The sequence below is a fragment of the Pseudorasbora parva genome, chromosome 20, assembly GCF_024679245.1.
Source record: "Pseudorasbora parva isolate DD20220531a chromosome 20, ASM2467924v1, whole genome shotgun sequence".
Taxonomy (NCBI): Eukaryota; Metazoa; Chordata; class Actinopteri; order Cypriniformes; family Gobionidae; genus Pseudorasbora; species Pseudorasbora parva.
In genome coordinates this window covers 21728400-21745100 of record NC_090191.1, presented here as the reverse complement: position 1 = coordinate 21745100, position 16701 = coordinate 21728400, and the positions used below count along the sequence as shown (strand labels likewise).

Sequence of the window (16701 nt, the reverse complement as noted above, 5' to 3'; positions counted from 1 at the left end):
TAAAAATAGAAAGTTCTAATATTACACTCTAAAAATGCTGGGTTAAAAACAACCCAATTTGGGTTGAAAATGGACAAACCCAGAAATTGGGTTGTTTTTGAATGGATCCATTCACTGGGTCAAAACAACCCAATTTCTGGGTTTGTTCATTTTCAACCCAACTTGGCTTGTTTTTTAACCCAGCATTTTTTAGAGTGCATGCAATGATATTATGTTGAAATAAAGTAAAAAGTATTCCTATGAAATCTAAATTTGAATTACTGTATGTGGCTATTCGTCTTTGGCTTTAGATCTGAGGTCATATAGTGTGCTGCTAGCCTAGAAATCTAGATGCACCCTAGTGGCAGCAAATTTAATCTGCCCGCAAGTGTCATCTAGGAACTCTCAATACCCTTCTGAGCTGTATTCCTCACAATCTGGACGGGCCAATCACATTGGCCCTCATTTATCAATCTTGCGTAGAAACTGGTGTATATGTTGGCGTAAGATTATGCTTACACTCCTCTCACCGCCTGATTTATGAAGCTGTGCGCACCTCTGCAATCCAGGTGTACGCAATACCTGCCCTTGATAAATGCGGCGGCTGAAAACGATCGTCATTAGAATAACACGCCCCTATAGATTCAAGTCTCCGCCTCCCGCGTGCCCTCATTTTACGCCATGGACACACAGAAGACGGCAAAGAAGCGAAACTTCTCCGACGCGGAGATCGGGCGCCCTCAATCATCTCACTAGTAGTCCACTAGTCAGGGCACTGATTACTAGGACATAAGTCAATGGGCTGATCCCTGATCAGTGCTCTGACTACTGAACTAGTGAGATTATTGAGACGCGCCCATCAAGACCATCACCATGCAGGGAAGTGGAAAAAAAAACGAAATTGTTTTATTTGGGAGTTTAAAGAGTGGAATTAAAGGCACCTACAAAAACAAAATATGGACACAAATAACGAGTACTCTTAATAGAGTGGAGGTTGAGAAGCGCACTCCAGCAGTTTAAATAGCTGTTTGGATGATAAATTATCACTGCATTATTTTACAGCACGTTTTGAAAAAATTAGCATTTAATTTCGTATCACGGCACATGTATTGGGGTGTACGACAGTGATGATGATGTGATGTGGAGTAAGATTCATTCACATTAATAATTACATGACAATTTGTAAGATTCTTATTATTCTTATTATGCTTATTATTCTTAATGACGCTTGTTATTCAGAAGAAGAGTGTCGTTTTTATTGATCTTATTATTATTTAAAAGAAGAAGGTCATTTTTATTATTTTGTCAGTCTGAATTATTTTAGTCCCAGTCCGTTCGCAGCTGCCGGGCCAGGCGGGCCTGAAACGTCAGATAAAGCGCACAGGCTCGCGACTGGAGGAATACATATGCCTACAGATCAAACGCTTTGGTAAAGTCACACAAATTAAACATTGACGTTCATGTTGCACAAAAATAAACACTGAATGTTGTTGTTGTGGTTTTTAACAGTGGATCATATAGCATATCTTGCCAGTGCGTTTTGTGGTGTTAGGAATTGTTTTTCTGCGAATTTCCCTAGCTCAAACGTGCGTACACCACCTCCTGAGCTGGCGTAGGATTTGAGCGTGCCGTAGGCCAACGTCCATATTGATAAATCTCAAAGTCACCGTGGGTTTGGGTGTACGCAAGGTGTACGCTGGAAATTTGGTGTACGCACTTTTGATAAATGAGGGCCATTGTGTATAGAGTCGGCGGGCGGGGCCATAATGACGACGGCCGAGTTGCGTTTGCGTGCTTCTAGTAAACACAGAAACTGGCGAACGGTGGCGGTCTTTCGAATCAGCTTTGACCGTGACTCTGAAAGACTTGGAGTTAAGCTTTTCTCTGAGAAAAGAACAAAGAACGGCACTGAAGTCATTCTTAAAAAAGGGAAGATGTGTTCGGGGTTTTGCCGACCGGATACGGTGAATGTTTAATCTATCAACAAGCTCAGTTTCACCTTCGTTGCTCTGGTTGGTTGTAGCGCTATCCTATCGCGTGCAGAGGGAGTTTGAAAGACAACCGTTTATCCCGCCCCTCGGATTGAGTCCTGTCTATGGTGAGTTTCCAGACCAAACATCTTGATGTGGGTCTGGCTTGTCAGGCTAGTGTGCTGCAGGAATGAGTCCTAAAACCTGGAAACTAGTTAGCATTTTTTGCTCTTCTGGTTGAATGGCTGAAATATGTATGTAAATATGTAAAAAAAAATATGTATACACAAGTGTACACATAGTTTAACAAGTTTAGCTCAAGATTATATCTTTTTTTATTATTATTATACAACATAAAATGGATCAGTAATATCCCCTTGTGATTTTTTAAAACTTTTAGATTTAAAAATTTTAGATTTCAGGACCTTATACGTCATCAGGAAAATGAATCTACTCATTAGTCCACTTTTACAGCCTCGTTGTGTATATTCTCATGTTCTTGCAACCTATTCTAACTCAAACTTTCTAACTTGTAGGTGCTACATAACAATTAAAGAGCTGTAAAGGCTGTAGTGTTGTTCTTTGAAGCCTCTCATGTCAGCAAACAACAGGAAACTGAGGCTACAATTCACACTGGCTCACCAAAATTGGGCAATAGAAGATTGGAAAAACATTGATTTTCAGAACATTCAGATGGTAGGGTCAGAATTTGGCGTAGATATCATAAAAGCATGGATCCATCCTGCTTTGTATCAACGGTTCAGGCTGGTGGTGGTGTAATGGTGTGGGGGATTTTTTGTTTGGCATACTTTGAGCCCCTTAGTATCAATTGAGTACTGTTTAAACACCACAGCCTACCTGAGTGTTGTTGCTGACCATGTCCTTTTATGACCACAATGTATCATCTTCTGATGTCTACAAGTAGGATAACAGAAAGCTCAAATCATCTCAAACTGGTTTCTTTAACACAACAATGAGTTCACCATCCTCAAAATGGCCTACACCAGATCTCATTCCAGTAGAGCATCTGTGGGATGCGGTGGAGTTGGAGATTTGCGTCAAGGATGTGCAGCCGACAAATCTGCAACAACTGCGTGATGCGATCATGTCAATATAGACCAAAATCTCAGGAATGTTGCAACTTGTTGAATCTATGCCATGAGTAATTAAGGGGTCCAATTCGATACTACTGAGTGTACCTAATAAAGTGGCCGGTGAGTGTATTTTTCCCTGATACCACCTGCATCCAACTAGAACTAGCACACTAGTACATCACAGTTTATTGCCATTAATGTAAGCAAAATCCAACTGAAAGGATAAACCTTTTCAAATGTTTAATATGTCCACAAAGGAATTTAAATGATGCTCACCAGAAAGTTCTGATATGGTCAGGTCTCAACAATAACAAACTACTTTCACATGTGCCACATTCCACAACCACCAGTCGATTTAACAGATATTATAGACATTTCCAAAACACATGGAAGCAGCTGGTGGGACATTTCCATAGCGTGCAGCACAAGCCGACTGTCTGCACGTGAATAACTGGGTTGGGTTCGTCTCATGTGATTAGCTGTAACACTGACGACCTGATTGACTTCTCATTGATCAGATTGCAGTCTGCCGAAGTATGTTCCGCATCCCTTTAGCCTGGAGCTCAGACTTAACTTTGAGCTATAAATAACTATTAGAGCTCCCTGATAACCGTCACACATAGACTCTTGAACACTGTCATTTACTAGGCCTACATGGTCATTTTAATTCAAGAGGTATAATAAAGTATATTTAGGGTGTTATGTAAAGGGTTTTAAATCATTTATTTTGAAAAGTTTACTGCTGATCACAAGAAATCATTTTTGAAAATATTATTGTCCAATTTCAGTATGCACTCAGAAAAAAAAGGTACAGTTCTGTCACTGGGGCAGTACCCTAAGGTACAAAAGTAAAAAGGTACATCTTGGAAGCTTACTCACCTAGTTAAAAGATACATATCAGTCCTTTAAGAGTGCATATTAGTACCTTAAAAGGTACATATCAGTCCTTTAAGAGTGCATATTAGTACCTTAAAAGGTACATATCAGTCCTTTAAGAGTACCTTAAAGGTACATATTAGTACCTTTTCGGTTTTGTACCTTATGGTACCGCCTCAGTGACACAATATACCTTTTTTTCTGACAGTGTGTCTGGTAGCGCCATAGACATTTGGGAAGATGCATTCCTCCAATTTTCAGATAAATTCAAAATAGTTTGAAGGTCAGTGAAAAATGGACTTAAATGGTTGATTTAAGCTCCCATGATTTACTCACCCTTCTTTTGAGATGAATAAAATCAGAATTATATATAAAAAAAATCCTGGCTTTATAATGGCAGTGAATTGTGTCATTTTTTAAGTCCATAAAAAGTGCATCTATCATCATATAACTGCTCTGTGGGGAGGGGGAGGGGTGTTAAATATGGATATTTTTGTGTGCAAAAAAAAGTTAAGTTAAATAAAGAATTTTTTTTTTAAATACAAAAGAAATAATCCAATATAAATAGTCTTTCTACTTCAAAATTTCATATTTAATTCAGTGTTACTTGCTGTTTCTGTTTAAATAACTGAAATTTACTAGCAATTTTTCTACGTAATTTTTTTCTGTATCACATTTTATTTTTGTTTATGAAAACTTTTATTTAAAAGGAGGAAAAATGTTGTAACAGGAATGAAAGAGCTGGTCCATGCTGGTCCTATAACCAATGGTTGTTTTTGTTTACAGTGGTTATTAAACTGTTTATCCAAATGTTTTCAAATTGAATGTAATATTGCCTTCCTGTTGCAGGGAAAAGTTGGCATGTGATAGATGCCTTGTGACTGAGGTGACATGTAAATTGCATCATCTCACAATAATTTGAATGGTAAATGAAAGGCTGGCTGGTTATACAACGAGTTTCCATTGAGGGCGAGAGTTAATATCTGTTCCAACAGGTAAGCAAAAGCAAATAGTCCAGAGGGCCATAAAACATTGATAGTGCTCATTAGAAACAGGGAGGATGTGGTTGAGGCTGAAGTGGATGAGGACTGATAGTGCTGTATAACTAAATAAAAACAGAAAACTGATCACCACAGGGTGCTCATGGGAAAATGTCGCCCTGTATCCGACCATTTATGGAAAAAGGTCAAGATGAGGAAATGCAAGTTCTGTGAAAACAAATAAACACCCACAAATCCTCTTTTACACGGTTTATTGATTCAGTAAATGCATATAAATGATTAACTTTCTTCCAAAAGACAGTTAGACTTGATGATATGCTATACAAACTAGTAATGAACAAGGTGCTTAATAACACAAAGTCTACATACAAATAAATAAATATTATTTTAACAAAAAAGGAAAGATATTACAAAATAAGTTTCAAGTATTAGAAGCGAATAAATGAATTACCATTTCGAGCCGATGTACAACATTGCACCTACAGTTGCGCGATGAACAGAATGTCTAGACGCCAACGTCTTCTCAAAACCATACATTTACAGTTAAAGCTGGTATTTAGATTCGAAGAAATCTCTTACAAATTCCAACTGTAAACATTTGATTTCCAAGGGTTAATCTGTACGCACATTATCAAATACTAGTTTAATCTCTTGATCAGGCTGAACCACTCTAAAAAAAAATATTTCATTCAAATATAGTTTACATAATTCTCATAGTAGAATGTACAAAAGCAGATCTGGCTTGATAACTCAAGCACTAGGCACTCTAGGGAATTAATAAAATAACAGTATAAAAATCTATCTGATATCCATAAAGCCATAAAATACATTAATTATAAACAACAAATATAAACACGGTTTCACTCTGTCCCATCCAAACGCACAAATTACACACAAAAAAACACTCACAATCCATATCCATAACACAAATCATCTTGAACTGCAGTGGACAACATGAGAACTTTTAAACAGCCTTCGAAACTGTCAGCAGCATTGAAAATAGTAAGATTCATTGTTGTCCCTCAGGAGACAAATACATGCAAATAATCGAAATGTGCAATGTGGGATTCATTTGCAGCATATCTTTGAAAGTGAGTGCAGAATAGACACGAATCAGCCCGCAAGCGTCCGCAGGAGATCTTTGGTCTGTTTTAGTATTATCCTTCAAAGTTCAGGGCATATTCTTACCGTCAGTGTTAACAAAAAAACTAGCCGAGAGCAGAATAAAAACATCTAGTGGTATCCTGTTACGTAAACAGGGAATAGTGTCCACAAATGTGGGGGTGGTTGACAACATGACTTAGCCGAATTTTAATCCCTGCCACTGGGATCCGTTTTCTCTCCATACACAAAAACACACATAGAAAACACCAAACTGGTACAAACCACATGATACGTACATGAATTATGAATTCATAGATGAATAGAAAAACCCAGGTGGCACTCAGTGTCCATTTTTTGGGAGAACGATGCACACTCCTCTGTGAGAGGAAAAGAGGATGCAGCTTGGCAGGAAACTCTTCCACGCTGAGTAAAGCAATATTGCCGAACAATCTCACAGGCAGAGCTGAGGGGGTTCGTGGCACTCCATAGAGCATTTTTTCAGGTTCTGCGAAAGAAGAATGCAGAACATTCGGTTAATTCCTGAACAGTTGGTCTACTCAACAAGCTAGCACCTAGCTAATAGCATTTAACAATTAGCATAACACACATACAAGTCTACACTGAATCAGCATTCGCGTATTTACAAAAAAGCCGAGGATTGAACGCAAGCTCTACATATTTTGCACGTCTTTCGAGTTTGTTTTGTGAATATTTTTAGCTAATAATAACCCTATTTATACCTGGTATTTTGGTATTAACATGTTTTGGGTGGTTGGCAAGCGCTAAATGTAAAAGCATTAGTTGTTAATACCAGTTATAAACAGGGTGTTTATGTTTACAGGGTGACCACATTGTGTTCTTATTCACAAATACCTATACTATTTAGCTATTCTACATTATTAGGTTCTGGGAGCATTACCTCTGAAAGAGCAGCACCGAAACCACTTGTAGGTAATGTAAAACAGTGCGCCTTTAAGCATGCAAAAGATGAGCAAGAGAACCACTGTGACCATTTATAGAAAAAAATTAGAACGGTATCTAGATATAAACATGAAGTGGTGTGTATTTACAGTACATGTATACATGTAAATCTTCATTAATTCCACCTTTAAATGGCCCATCTTGTAAGATTGTAGCATTTACTCGTTATAAACAGTTGCAATTTGGCTTTAAATGAACATTTTCTACCCTCTCTCTAAGATAAACAATATTGCAACTATACCTTTAAGACGTCTATATGCAAATCAGGTCGTTTATGATTGGATAATCTTTAGGCCATGGTTCACAAACGTTCATTAAGGCAGGTCAAGTTGTAAAATAAAGATTAGGTCATTTTATGTAAATGAGGGTGATATTATGGAATTTCCATAAGTAAAAAATTCACCAATATAGTTTGAATTTTTTTGGATGTCAACAACCAAAAATGTGAGAAATATTTCGTTGTTGCATTTAAAAGCCGATAAGCCTATTTAAGGAAAATCCATTAAACTGTATGGCCCATTTAAGGATGTTGCGCAAGTATGTTACAGGTAAGTTGGGAAGGTTCAACAAGGTGAAATTATTTGAATAAGATAAGGAAGAAACAGAAATAGCAAGTACTTACAGACAAGCTTCACTAAGCCAGTGCTGTAGCACATGAAGGTGAATGAGGAAGGAAAATGGAAGAAAACAGGAAGAGAACGTGAAAGGGTGAAGCATGAAATGATTAGTATGTCTCTATATGGTTATGAGAGGGAAGATGTCACAGGTTTTAGATCTATGAACAGTAACTGTGGCTTACCTGTGTGGACAGAGCGAGTGTGGTGTGTGATGTTGAACACAGGGTCATATGAGCGGGCGTCACCTCTCTCATGATGGGGTCGTCCAGACCATCAATGCGAGGCTTTTTATTGGGTTCAGGGCTGGTGAGAGGGGTCACGCTGTTTCTCCTTATCAGAGTGCTCGGGCCTCTCTTCACCTCCTAGTGAGAGAGAGAGAGAGAGAGAGAGAGAGAGAGAGAGAGAGAGAGAGAGAGAGAAGAGAGAGAGAGAGAGAGAGAGAGAGAGAGAGAGAGAGAGAGAACAGGAGATCAGAAGCTGAAATGGTACAGCTTTTGTGTTTAAATTCAAGTGTGTGAGTTTGTGCTTACCTCTGGTCTCTCTCTATGTGTGTTCACTGCCTCCACGTTCAGAGAGATAGATTCAACTTTGCACCCTTTAAAATACCAAAAACAACACAATCAGTTTGCATTGTAATATTATGCAAATTAGTTGTTTTAGAGATAGTAAGCTAAGCATCTTACCATAAGCCACTGGGGTCAGCTTCAGTACTGTGTGGAGTGGACACTTCAGGTATGGCATCTCATCTGTCAACAGGAAATTAAAGGTTGGTATGATTGCACTCCTACCAATGATGGAAAAGTGTCAGCTGATTCAGATGAGGAGATTCATTTAAAGGGATAGTTCACCAAATCTGACCTTTTCTTACATGAAACACAAAGAGAGATATATTTCATGAACGTTCATGCTACTCTTTTACATACTATGAAAGTTATTGGTGCTGTCACACTCCAAAAAACTAAATCATTGAAGTAGTCCATATGACTTCTGGGCTGGTTGCATAAAATGCAGAGACTAGTCATGCAAGTTAGTCATCTGATTCTTCTTTTCTTTAAGCCTAGTCATAATCGTTACATAAAAACATAGATTGTCCTAATTTGAATCTGTTAGATAAGTCTGACTTGGCTAACTGCTAGTTGGTCAAGCTAGTTCTTAGGACATGGTATTAACATAGAAGTTATGTTTATGCAACTGGACCCTGAAGTCATATAATATTCAAGTATCATGAACAGAAAAAATAAGAAAAAAAAATTTGCCCTCAAAGACATCAAACCTGACTACTGTGAGAAATAAGTGTGCTTAATTGACCTGGATGTGTACTTGAAATCTTAAAAATACATTTACAAAAGTGGATCAAATATGATTTAAATAAAAGCTATATTAATTAAGAGCACTTAACTGAAAAGTGTACACTTTTATGACTTTAAACTACATTTCTAAATCAATATATTTAGTCATGCTTTAAAGAAGTACACATTTTTATGTGACTATTATACTAAAGCGCATGTAAAGTTTGCATGTATTGCATTATTCAATTTTACATTTAAATGTAATAAATGTAATAGTAACTGGAACTTCATTGCAAATGTACATGACACACATTTTAATATAGATAACATTAAAGTATATTTTTGTAGTACACTTTATATATATTTCAAAGGCAATAGAAGTAATTATATAATTACATATAAAGACGTGCTCATGTCCTACTTAAGTGTATCAAAAAATAACTTAATATCAATTTAAACTATAATGCATTTTTATTTAAATGTGATGACCGTGCAATTAAGTGTCAAAAAACACTACATTGTTTAAAGGCTACTTAAGTATAATACTAAAGTGTATTATTGAGCTCTTTCTATTTCAGTCTGTTCCTCACATTACCCTACAAATGGTTTCAGAAGTCATTTGGACTACTTTCGGAGCTCAGCAGCACCCACTCCCATTCACTTCAACTTCCACTTCCATTTGTGTGGAAAAGAGTATGTGTGCTGAACTTCTCCTATCGTGTTCCATTGAAGAAAGAAAGGTATATGAGTTTGGAATGACTCAAGCATTAGTAATTCGTCATGAGCGATTCTTTTAAGAATCTCACCTGCACTTTTATCCAGGAAGTAGGCGAGTAGGCAGCGCATCACAGCCTGGTGACAGATGACAAGAACATTCTCCTGCCGTTCCAGTTCCATAATCAATGGCTCCACCCGCTGAACCAAGTCCTGATATGACTGGAGAAACACAAGCATTTAATTAAAAGGCACTTGATCCTACTTTGTGATATTAAAATGATGCCATTTTATCTGTTTGTACCTCTCCGGAGGGGTAGCGGTAGTAGTACTTGTCCTGATCTCTCAGAGCAAACTCTTCTGGAAACCTCTCCCTCACTTCTTCATAGGTCATCTCCTCACACACACCCTGCAGACACCATGCACACGTTTTACGGAAACGCAAATCAACGTAGCCGAAAAAAACAAACCAGAGATGCATGATGGAGAACTTACTGCATCAATCTCATTCAGGCCTTTCCATTGCTCGTACGGCACATTGAGGGCCTCGGCGGTTTGGATAGTACGACGCAGTTGGCTTGTCCAAACCTTCAAGTCCTTCAAGTTCTGCTCCTCCACAAAGTTAGAAAGAGCTCCTGCAAACTACAGGGTGGGAAGATTTGTTATTCTGGAGAGTTTGGACAAATTGGACATCTGGGTAATTTAGTACTAGCTAGCACGCACTGTTTTTAAACGCTACAAATATGTCCTTGGCACCAAACTGAGCTTCCTAGCAAAACATGACTGTTTATGAAGGCTTGCAAAGTTATAGGCCATTTTATAATGATGCGAGAGCTATTAAAAAGTAATTCCCCAAGTCGTACCTACTGCATTATGTTCTTTTCCAAGATTTAAGAGCATCATACCTTTCGTCCACGTGTAGACAGGCCAGAGTCTCCGCCCAGTCTTCCCTGCAAGTTGTGTTGGCTCTCGCCATGACGACACAAATAAATAGACCGCGGCTGCACGTGGATGTTCATCAGGTAGTAGACGATCCGACTCTGGATGTGGTCTTGAATTCGGTTGACCAGGAATCTGCGGCCGACGTCAATCACTTTGATGAAAGACAAATTTCTGAGGACAAACAAGGAAAAGTGGTTAAGCCTGTGATATTAAAGATACAAAGTCAGCGCCAAAAAGATAGTCAGGGTGTATTATTAGTGTACCTGTCATATTGGTCAGGGTCAAGTGGTTCATAGTTCACTCTGTAACATTCGATTCTCTTCTTAAAGTCCTCCACGGCATCCGTCTTGTTGCAATCATGGTAGTCAGGACATGACACCTTCACTTCCTGTTTAGAGATTATTGCAACATTCAGAGGTTTTGCGGACTTTATATCTAAAAGTCTTTGATTATTACTAGATATATCACTAAGAATATATAAGACTACACACAGCTTACCAAAATATTACAGGCGATTACATTTGGATCCTCACAGACAGACTCAATGAAGAAAATCTGCAAAGTACATTTGCATTAGTGGTCTTCTTTCTCACCGTAATTGTCATCAAAAGCAATCATCAAGAGAATACGACTGACCTTGAAGCCATTTTCGGCACCAAACTCCAGGATTATATCCCGGCGCTCTCTGGTTGTGTTTGTAGCATCAAACACCTGTGAAAAGATACAGCAGTGACGATCTACTCTCTCTCTCTTTTTATTTTAGTGTGTCTGAGCTGTTTATGCATTTGTAGCAGATACTTACAGCCACTTGACCTTCCTCTTCAGTGAGGTAAATCTTGACATCTCTCAGAGCGGCCAGCGCGCACTGCCTGGGGACAAACAAAATTAAAAATGACTCCATACATACCCATTTATATATGGATTACTCCATTTACATTACTACGTAATATACTATATCTCCATGTATATCCATAAAAATTGCTCTATATATACTCACTGTCGAATTTTTACAGCATCCTCATTGTCTGATTTGAAGAAATCATAGGAGCTGTAGTGTTTCACCGCTTCTCGACGATACTCGCCAACGTTAAAGACTAAAAAATAGACATTCAACAATTAAGAATTCCTGAAAAACGTTACTATTGTGTCTAGGTGAAATGCATAAAGCAAATATATAAATATTATATTAATTTAATATTAAGTAGAGTGATAAACGTTTTGGTAACACTTTAGTTTACGATCCAATTCTCACTATTTACTAGGTGCTTATTTGCATGCATATTACTATGATATTGGTTGTTTATTAGTACTTATAAAGCACATATTAATGCCTTATTCTGCATCCCTTAATCCTACCAATACCTAAACTTAACAACTATTTTACTAACTATTAATAAGCAGTAATTAGCAGTTTATTGAGGCAAAAGTTGTAGGTAATAGTGGGAATTGGACCCTAAACAAAACTTTTTTTTGTAATTATTTTGTGATTTCCATTGCTGTTTTATTTGTGATTTTTTTAAAAAATATATTTAGATTTTGTACCTTTTGTGGGAATACCAATCCAGTTGAGGTAGCGTGTGAGTTTCCTTGAAATGTAGGTTTTGCCCCGAGCAGGAAGCCCAACCATCACTATCACCGTTGGAGGGTTTGCCAGGTGGGGGCCTCCATGTGCTAAAATGCAAAGATGAAGAGAAATATATGATCAGACTTTGCTGAAACAAAAGTATATGAGCAGAAACGCCATTAGCCTTAGGGTTTAAAAGGGTATGGACACTTCTATTTTCTGTCAATCACTCCAGTGGTTGCCCACATGATTTCTCAGCACGTGCCTGGGAACCTTTTAGCGACCCTCCCCACCAATCACCCTAACCCAATCGGACAGCACAGCCATGGGCCAGGTCATGTGCGCACAGATGCACTTTCAAAACTAAACATTTACTACACTTAAATGCACGTGCACATTCCACGCTGCCGGCGGCAAGACGTTAACCGGGTCAGTTGCAGATAGAAGTCTCACTTTCTCATACACACGCAGACACATAAATCCTCTAGAAAGTAAATGTTTGCGTGCATGTCTTACGCTTCATGGGAATTGCCACAAAATATATGTATTCATGCAGTTGTGCATTAGGCTAGGATTCTTTGATTGTTTTTCTACTTCATCATATTTTTATGGGTCAGAGTAATCCCTAACAGGAAAAGAGAGAGCGAGAGAGAAAGGACACAGCAGTTTTTCTCATTGAATTATAGATGTCCACTGGCAGGTGGCCATGTGAATGGGCAGTGTGAACCAGCGCAGTCGGGGTTAATCCCTCAGAATATCCTTAAGAAGATCCTCAATGGAAACACAACCTCAAACTCAGCTCAGTCAGCAGAGACAGACAATGATCTCATTAGGCTTTTGCTGGCTGTCCTGTCCACGTACATTGAGACAAAGAGCAGACAGAAACTGCTAATTTCTAGGTCATGATTCACCCCAGAATTAAAACAAAATTATATTATATTATATTATATTATATTATATTATATTATATTATATTATATTATATTATATTAAAAGCCTATTTTTAGGGCTATTAACATTTTAGACGTGTGTGATCAAGTTTATGATTATCATTATTCCTAATATTCTACAATATATTATGGATATAAAAAAACCTGTTCTGAATAGATTTTTTTTTTAGTTTAAATCTGTATTCAAGCTGATATAAAAATACTATAATATATATATAATTATTACTATAATATATATAATAATACATTAAACTCTTATGTTTTATTGAATCAAATTAAGTGCTTTTTTATATTAGTATTTGGACGAAATAGAGATATTAGCCTATTATTTATTTTATTATGATGGTTCTGTATTATAATGGTTTTTGTAATGGTTCTGTCTTTTCTCAACAAACCAAGCGTGAGCTCCGTGTATATGCATTATTATTTACTGCAGTAAATGATGTAGTCATTATAGTCGCATTGAAAACATGAAGCCGCCGTTATATCACTGACGCAGCAGATATTAAAATGCACTTGTAATGAGATCCGCATCTCCTACAGACGTCATGCTCACGCCAAACGCAGGTAAATATATTCGTCCAATCATAGCCCACTATGAATAAAAAACGCAATATGCCCTTATTCCTCACAGTCGAATCCCTATTCAGAGCGAGACTCAATGCATGCCGTCATCAGTGTAACAGAGTTCGAAAGTCTTTACAAAGGCGATGCACGTGGGTTTCCATGGCAACCGAATCACTTGAGACAGCGCTCTTAGAATCTTACAATTAATTGTTGTCATGGCTACCGATGACCATCACCTTAAACCGTTACTCAGTGCATATGGAAGTAAAGTGCTCGAGACAAATAGGAAGTCACATGTTCATATTAACCAAAAATGTTACTCCATTACATGTAAAGTGTGCTTTACCGTTGAAATAATAATAATAAATGCCTAATAATGGAAGTAGGAGTGTGTGCAGAAACATTATGGCAATATGGACCATTTTTTGTGCCCACCATTCTTCAATATGAATGAAAATTTGAATAAAATTACTTACATATACGGGGCATTGAAGGTTTGTCATCCTTAGACGGAATCCAGATTTTTTGGATCCTATTTTGTGTTAGCTCCCTTGGCATTCCTTTAGAATGGAGAAATATCTGCAAGAAAACTGCGGCAGGAAACACCGGCTTCGGGAATTGTAACTAACGTACACGAAAATGTAGTTTAGTTTAAAGTAGCAAAAACTTCAGAATTAAGATACCCGTCTTCTTTAGAAGATGTTTGAAGATGTACGGCTGTTTGTATCTGTTATAATATTGAGCACCACCTCTCTCCGCTTTCCGGTAATCTCTCACATCACGTCTCTCATCTTCTGCGCTTTAAATACGGAACCGGCAGCACGAGGGCGTGACGCAACTACAGAAGGCGTGTCTATCATTGAGAGCGTTCACGGGCGCCACCCTGCGGCCAAACCCAAAACGTTGGGTCAAATATAAAACAAATAATTATATACTAGGACTTTAAATGCATCCATACGTTGCAATTTAAAAAATATATAGGCTATATATTATCATGATACTTTTTTATCCTGGATGCTAATATGCACAGACTATAATAGTCCCGTCATGGCAAAAGGGAATGAGAGGCAGTGCACAAATGCATTAAAAATGCAGGTCACGCGTAGACTGGGCATCCCCACGAATGCCTACGTGCTTGTAGTCACTGCATCAATCCATCAGTCTTCACTTCATCCATATATTCCTGAAATCATAGCAAGCATCGTCAAGCTGTAAAGCATTGTTGATTTTTTATTATTATTAGCCTATTTTTCCCCGTAATAAAAGTAGTGAAAATAATAAATGTAACGGTCAACTGTAGCTAAATGATATGATAGTCAATTGCATTTCCGTAGCCTTTAGGGTTTATATTGTAACGCATGAATCGCCCATCATATCCCATCATTAAATTTAACGAACGTGTCATTTCGGGAGTTTATTCATTTGTATGACTTTTACAGCAACCCTGATTTGAGAGAAATCACTGCTTCCAGGATGTTTTAGTAAAAAATGAATAAAAAAAATATATATATTCAAAAATCGCCATCATTATGCATTAAATAAAGGTGACTTTGTTTGCTGAACATCGTTTAGTCTAAATTTTTTAAGGTTGCTTTGTTGTTGTTTTTCCTCTATATAGGCTATACAGGCTGTATGAAGAACTCATACAATGCAAAAGCCTCTAAAAGCTACTTCGGTCAAAAATGAGATAGCCAAACGATACTAAGTGAATGCCCTCTGCATATAGCTATACATTCATAAAACACTTGTACTTATACTTTAAAATCCCAGCCCCAGCATATTCAGAAGTACCAGTACTTAGGTAGAAACCTGACAAAAAATGTTTATTTTAAAGAAAAACATCAGACGGATTCAGGGGCTTTTGCATCTAAACTTTCATATATAGGCTATATGTAGCCTATAGCATATATATATATATATATATATATATATATATATATATATATATATATATATATATATATATATATATATATATATATATATATATATATATATATATATATATATATATATATATATATATATATATATACACACACACACACACATATATAGCCTACTGTTCTTTTTAATAGTCTAGCTTGTATAGGGAGGTTAGTCTACATGAAAGGATAGGCTATTCCATCCTCTGATGTTTTAAAAAAAGCCTTTGTTGGGTTTGAGATCCTCACTAAAATGCTGAGCTGGTGACTCGCACATCTGCACGTACAGGATGAAAACTGCGGTGACATCACTGGACCAACCTCAGACTCTCTCTTTAGCAAATATTAGGCATACTGCGTTAAGTAGCCTATAAAAGTAGGCTAGTTCGTTTGCATTGTTTCTTACGTGTGGCAGCGCATTAGCACTTACCGACGAATATTTCAGAAGACATTGTTTAAGCTTGTCGGGAAACAATGCTCTATTTAATCCATTCTCTTCTCTCAGAGAAATGCGACACCTGAAGAAAGTTAAACATATCACGTGAGAACATGGTTTTTCCTCAAGCCCCATGTCTCTTTTTCGTGATTCCATGTATCAGTTTCCCACTCTTTCAAGCCTTTGTTTTGTTTGGCTTTGGCTGCTGTGCTGACCCAGTTCTGGCTGCATGCAACCCAAATGTATTATTTTTTGTATTGCCTAATATTTACGGGGCACGGGACTAACTCTATATAGAACTTTTCCCCCGTGTTTGCTAAGCCAAGCAGATCAATTACTTATGTTATGGTGAGATAAAACGTCAAACGTAAGCATTTACGGATATGAATGATATCATGATATGAATAATATCTCATATGATGTCACTGGCATGATGAGAAACGTAGACCTACCAAACTCATGGCAATTTGTAACTGGTCAAAAAAAAAAATTCTCTCTCCCTCTCTCTTTAAAAATCATACATTGATTTTTATTTGTAGGTAACACTGCCTGCCAATTAATATATATATATATATATATATATATATATATATATATATATATATATATATATATATATATATATATATATATATATATAAATATATAATATATATATATACGACATCGCCACTGACTGAACAAAGCAGGCT

General features: G+C 37.2%; 1 protein-coding gene across 3 annotated transcripts; it reads right to left on the bottom strand.

Annotated features, from left to right (window-relative positions):
• Positions 1–5154: 5154 nt before the first annotated feature.
• On the bottom strand, positions 5155–14435 carry pfkfb3 (6-phosphofructo-2-kinase/fructose-2,6-biphosphatase 3). Of its 3 annotated transcripts, none has more exons than XM_067427267.1 (16): positions 14125–14435; positions 12110–12238; positions 11565–11661; positions 11370–11436; positions 11204–11278; positions 11066–11122; positions 10831–10955; positions 10531–10738; positions 10121–10267; positions 9930–10034; positions 9718–9847; positions 8306–8368; positions 8153–8217; positions 7805–7984; positions 7628–7650; positions 5155–6529 (listed from the first exon to the last, which is right to left on the bottom strand). In XM_067427267.1, the coding sequence occupies exons 1-16, from the start codon at positions 14204–14206 to the stop codon at positions 6523–6525; spliced, it is 1560 nt and encodes a 519-aa protein (XP_067283368.1). In that variant the 5' UTR covers positions 14207–14435; the 3' UTR covers positions 5155–6522. The 3 variants fall into 3 exon arrangements, with proteins under 3 accessions (XP_067283368.1, XP_067283367.1, XP_067283369.1); XM_067427268.1 differs by lacking the exon at positions 5155–6529 and adding an exon at positions 6556–6994; XM_067427266.1 differs by lacking the exon at positions 7628–7650.
• Between the last annotated feature and the right edge of the window lie 2266 nt (positions 14436–16701).

Excerpts from the sequence above, each read along its gene's own strand:
- pfkfb3 (XM_067427268.1), bottom strand. The coding sequence starts at position 14,206 with ATGCCAAGGGAGCTAACACAAAATAGGATCCAAAAAATCTGGATTCCG. Across the intron at positions 11,662-12,109 it reads GATTGGTATTCCCACAAAAG|TCTTTAACGTTGGCGAGTAT; the intron begins GTACAAAATCTA and ends TCTATTTTTTAG. Across the intron at positions 7,651-7,804 it reads CACTCGCTCTGTCCACACAG|CACTGGCTTAGTGAAGCTTG; the intron begins GTAAGCCACAGT and ends CATGTGCTACAG.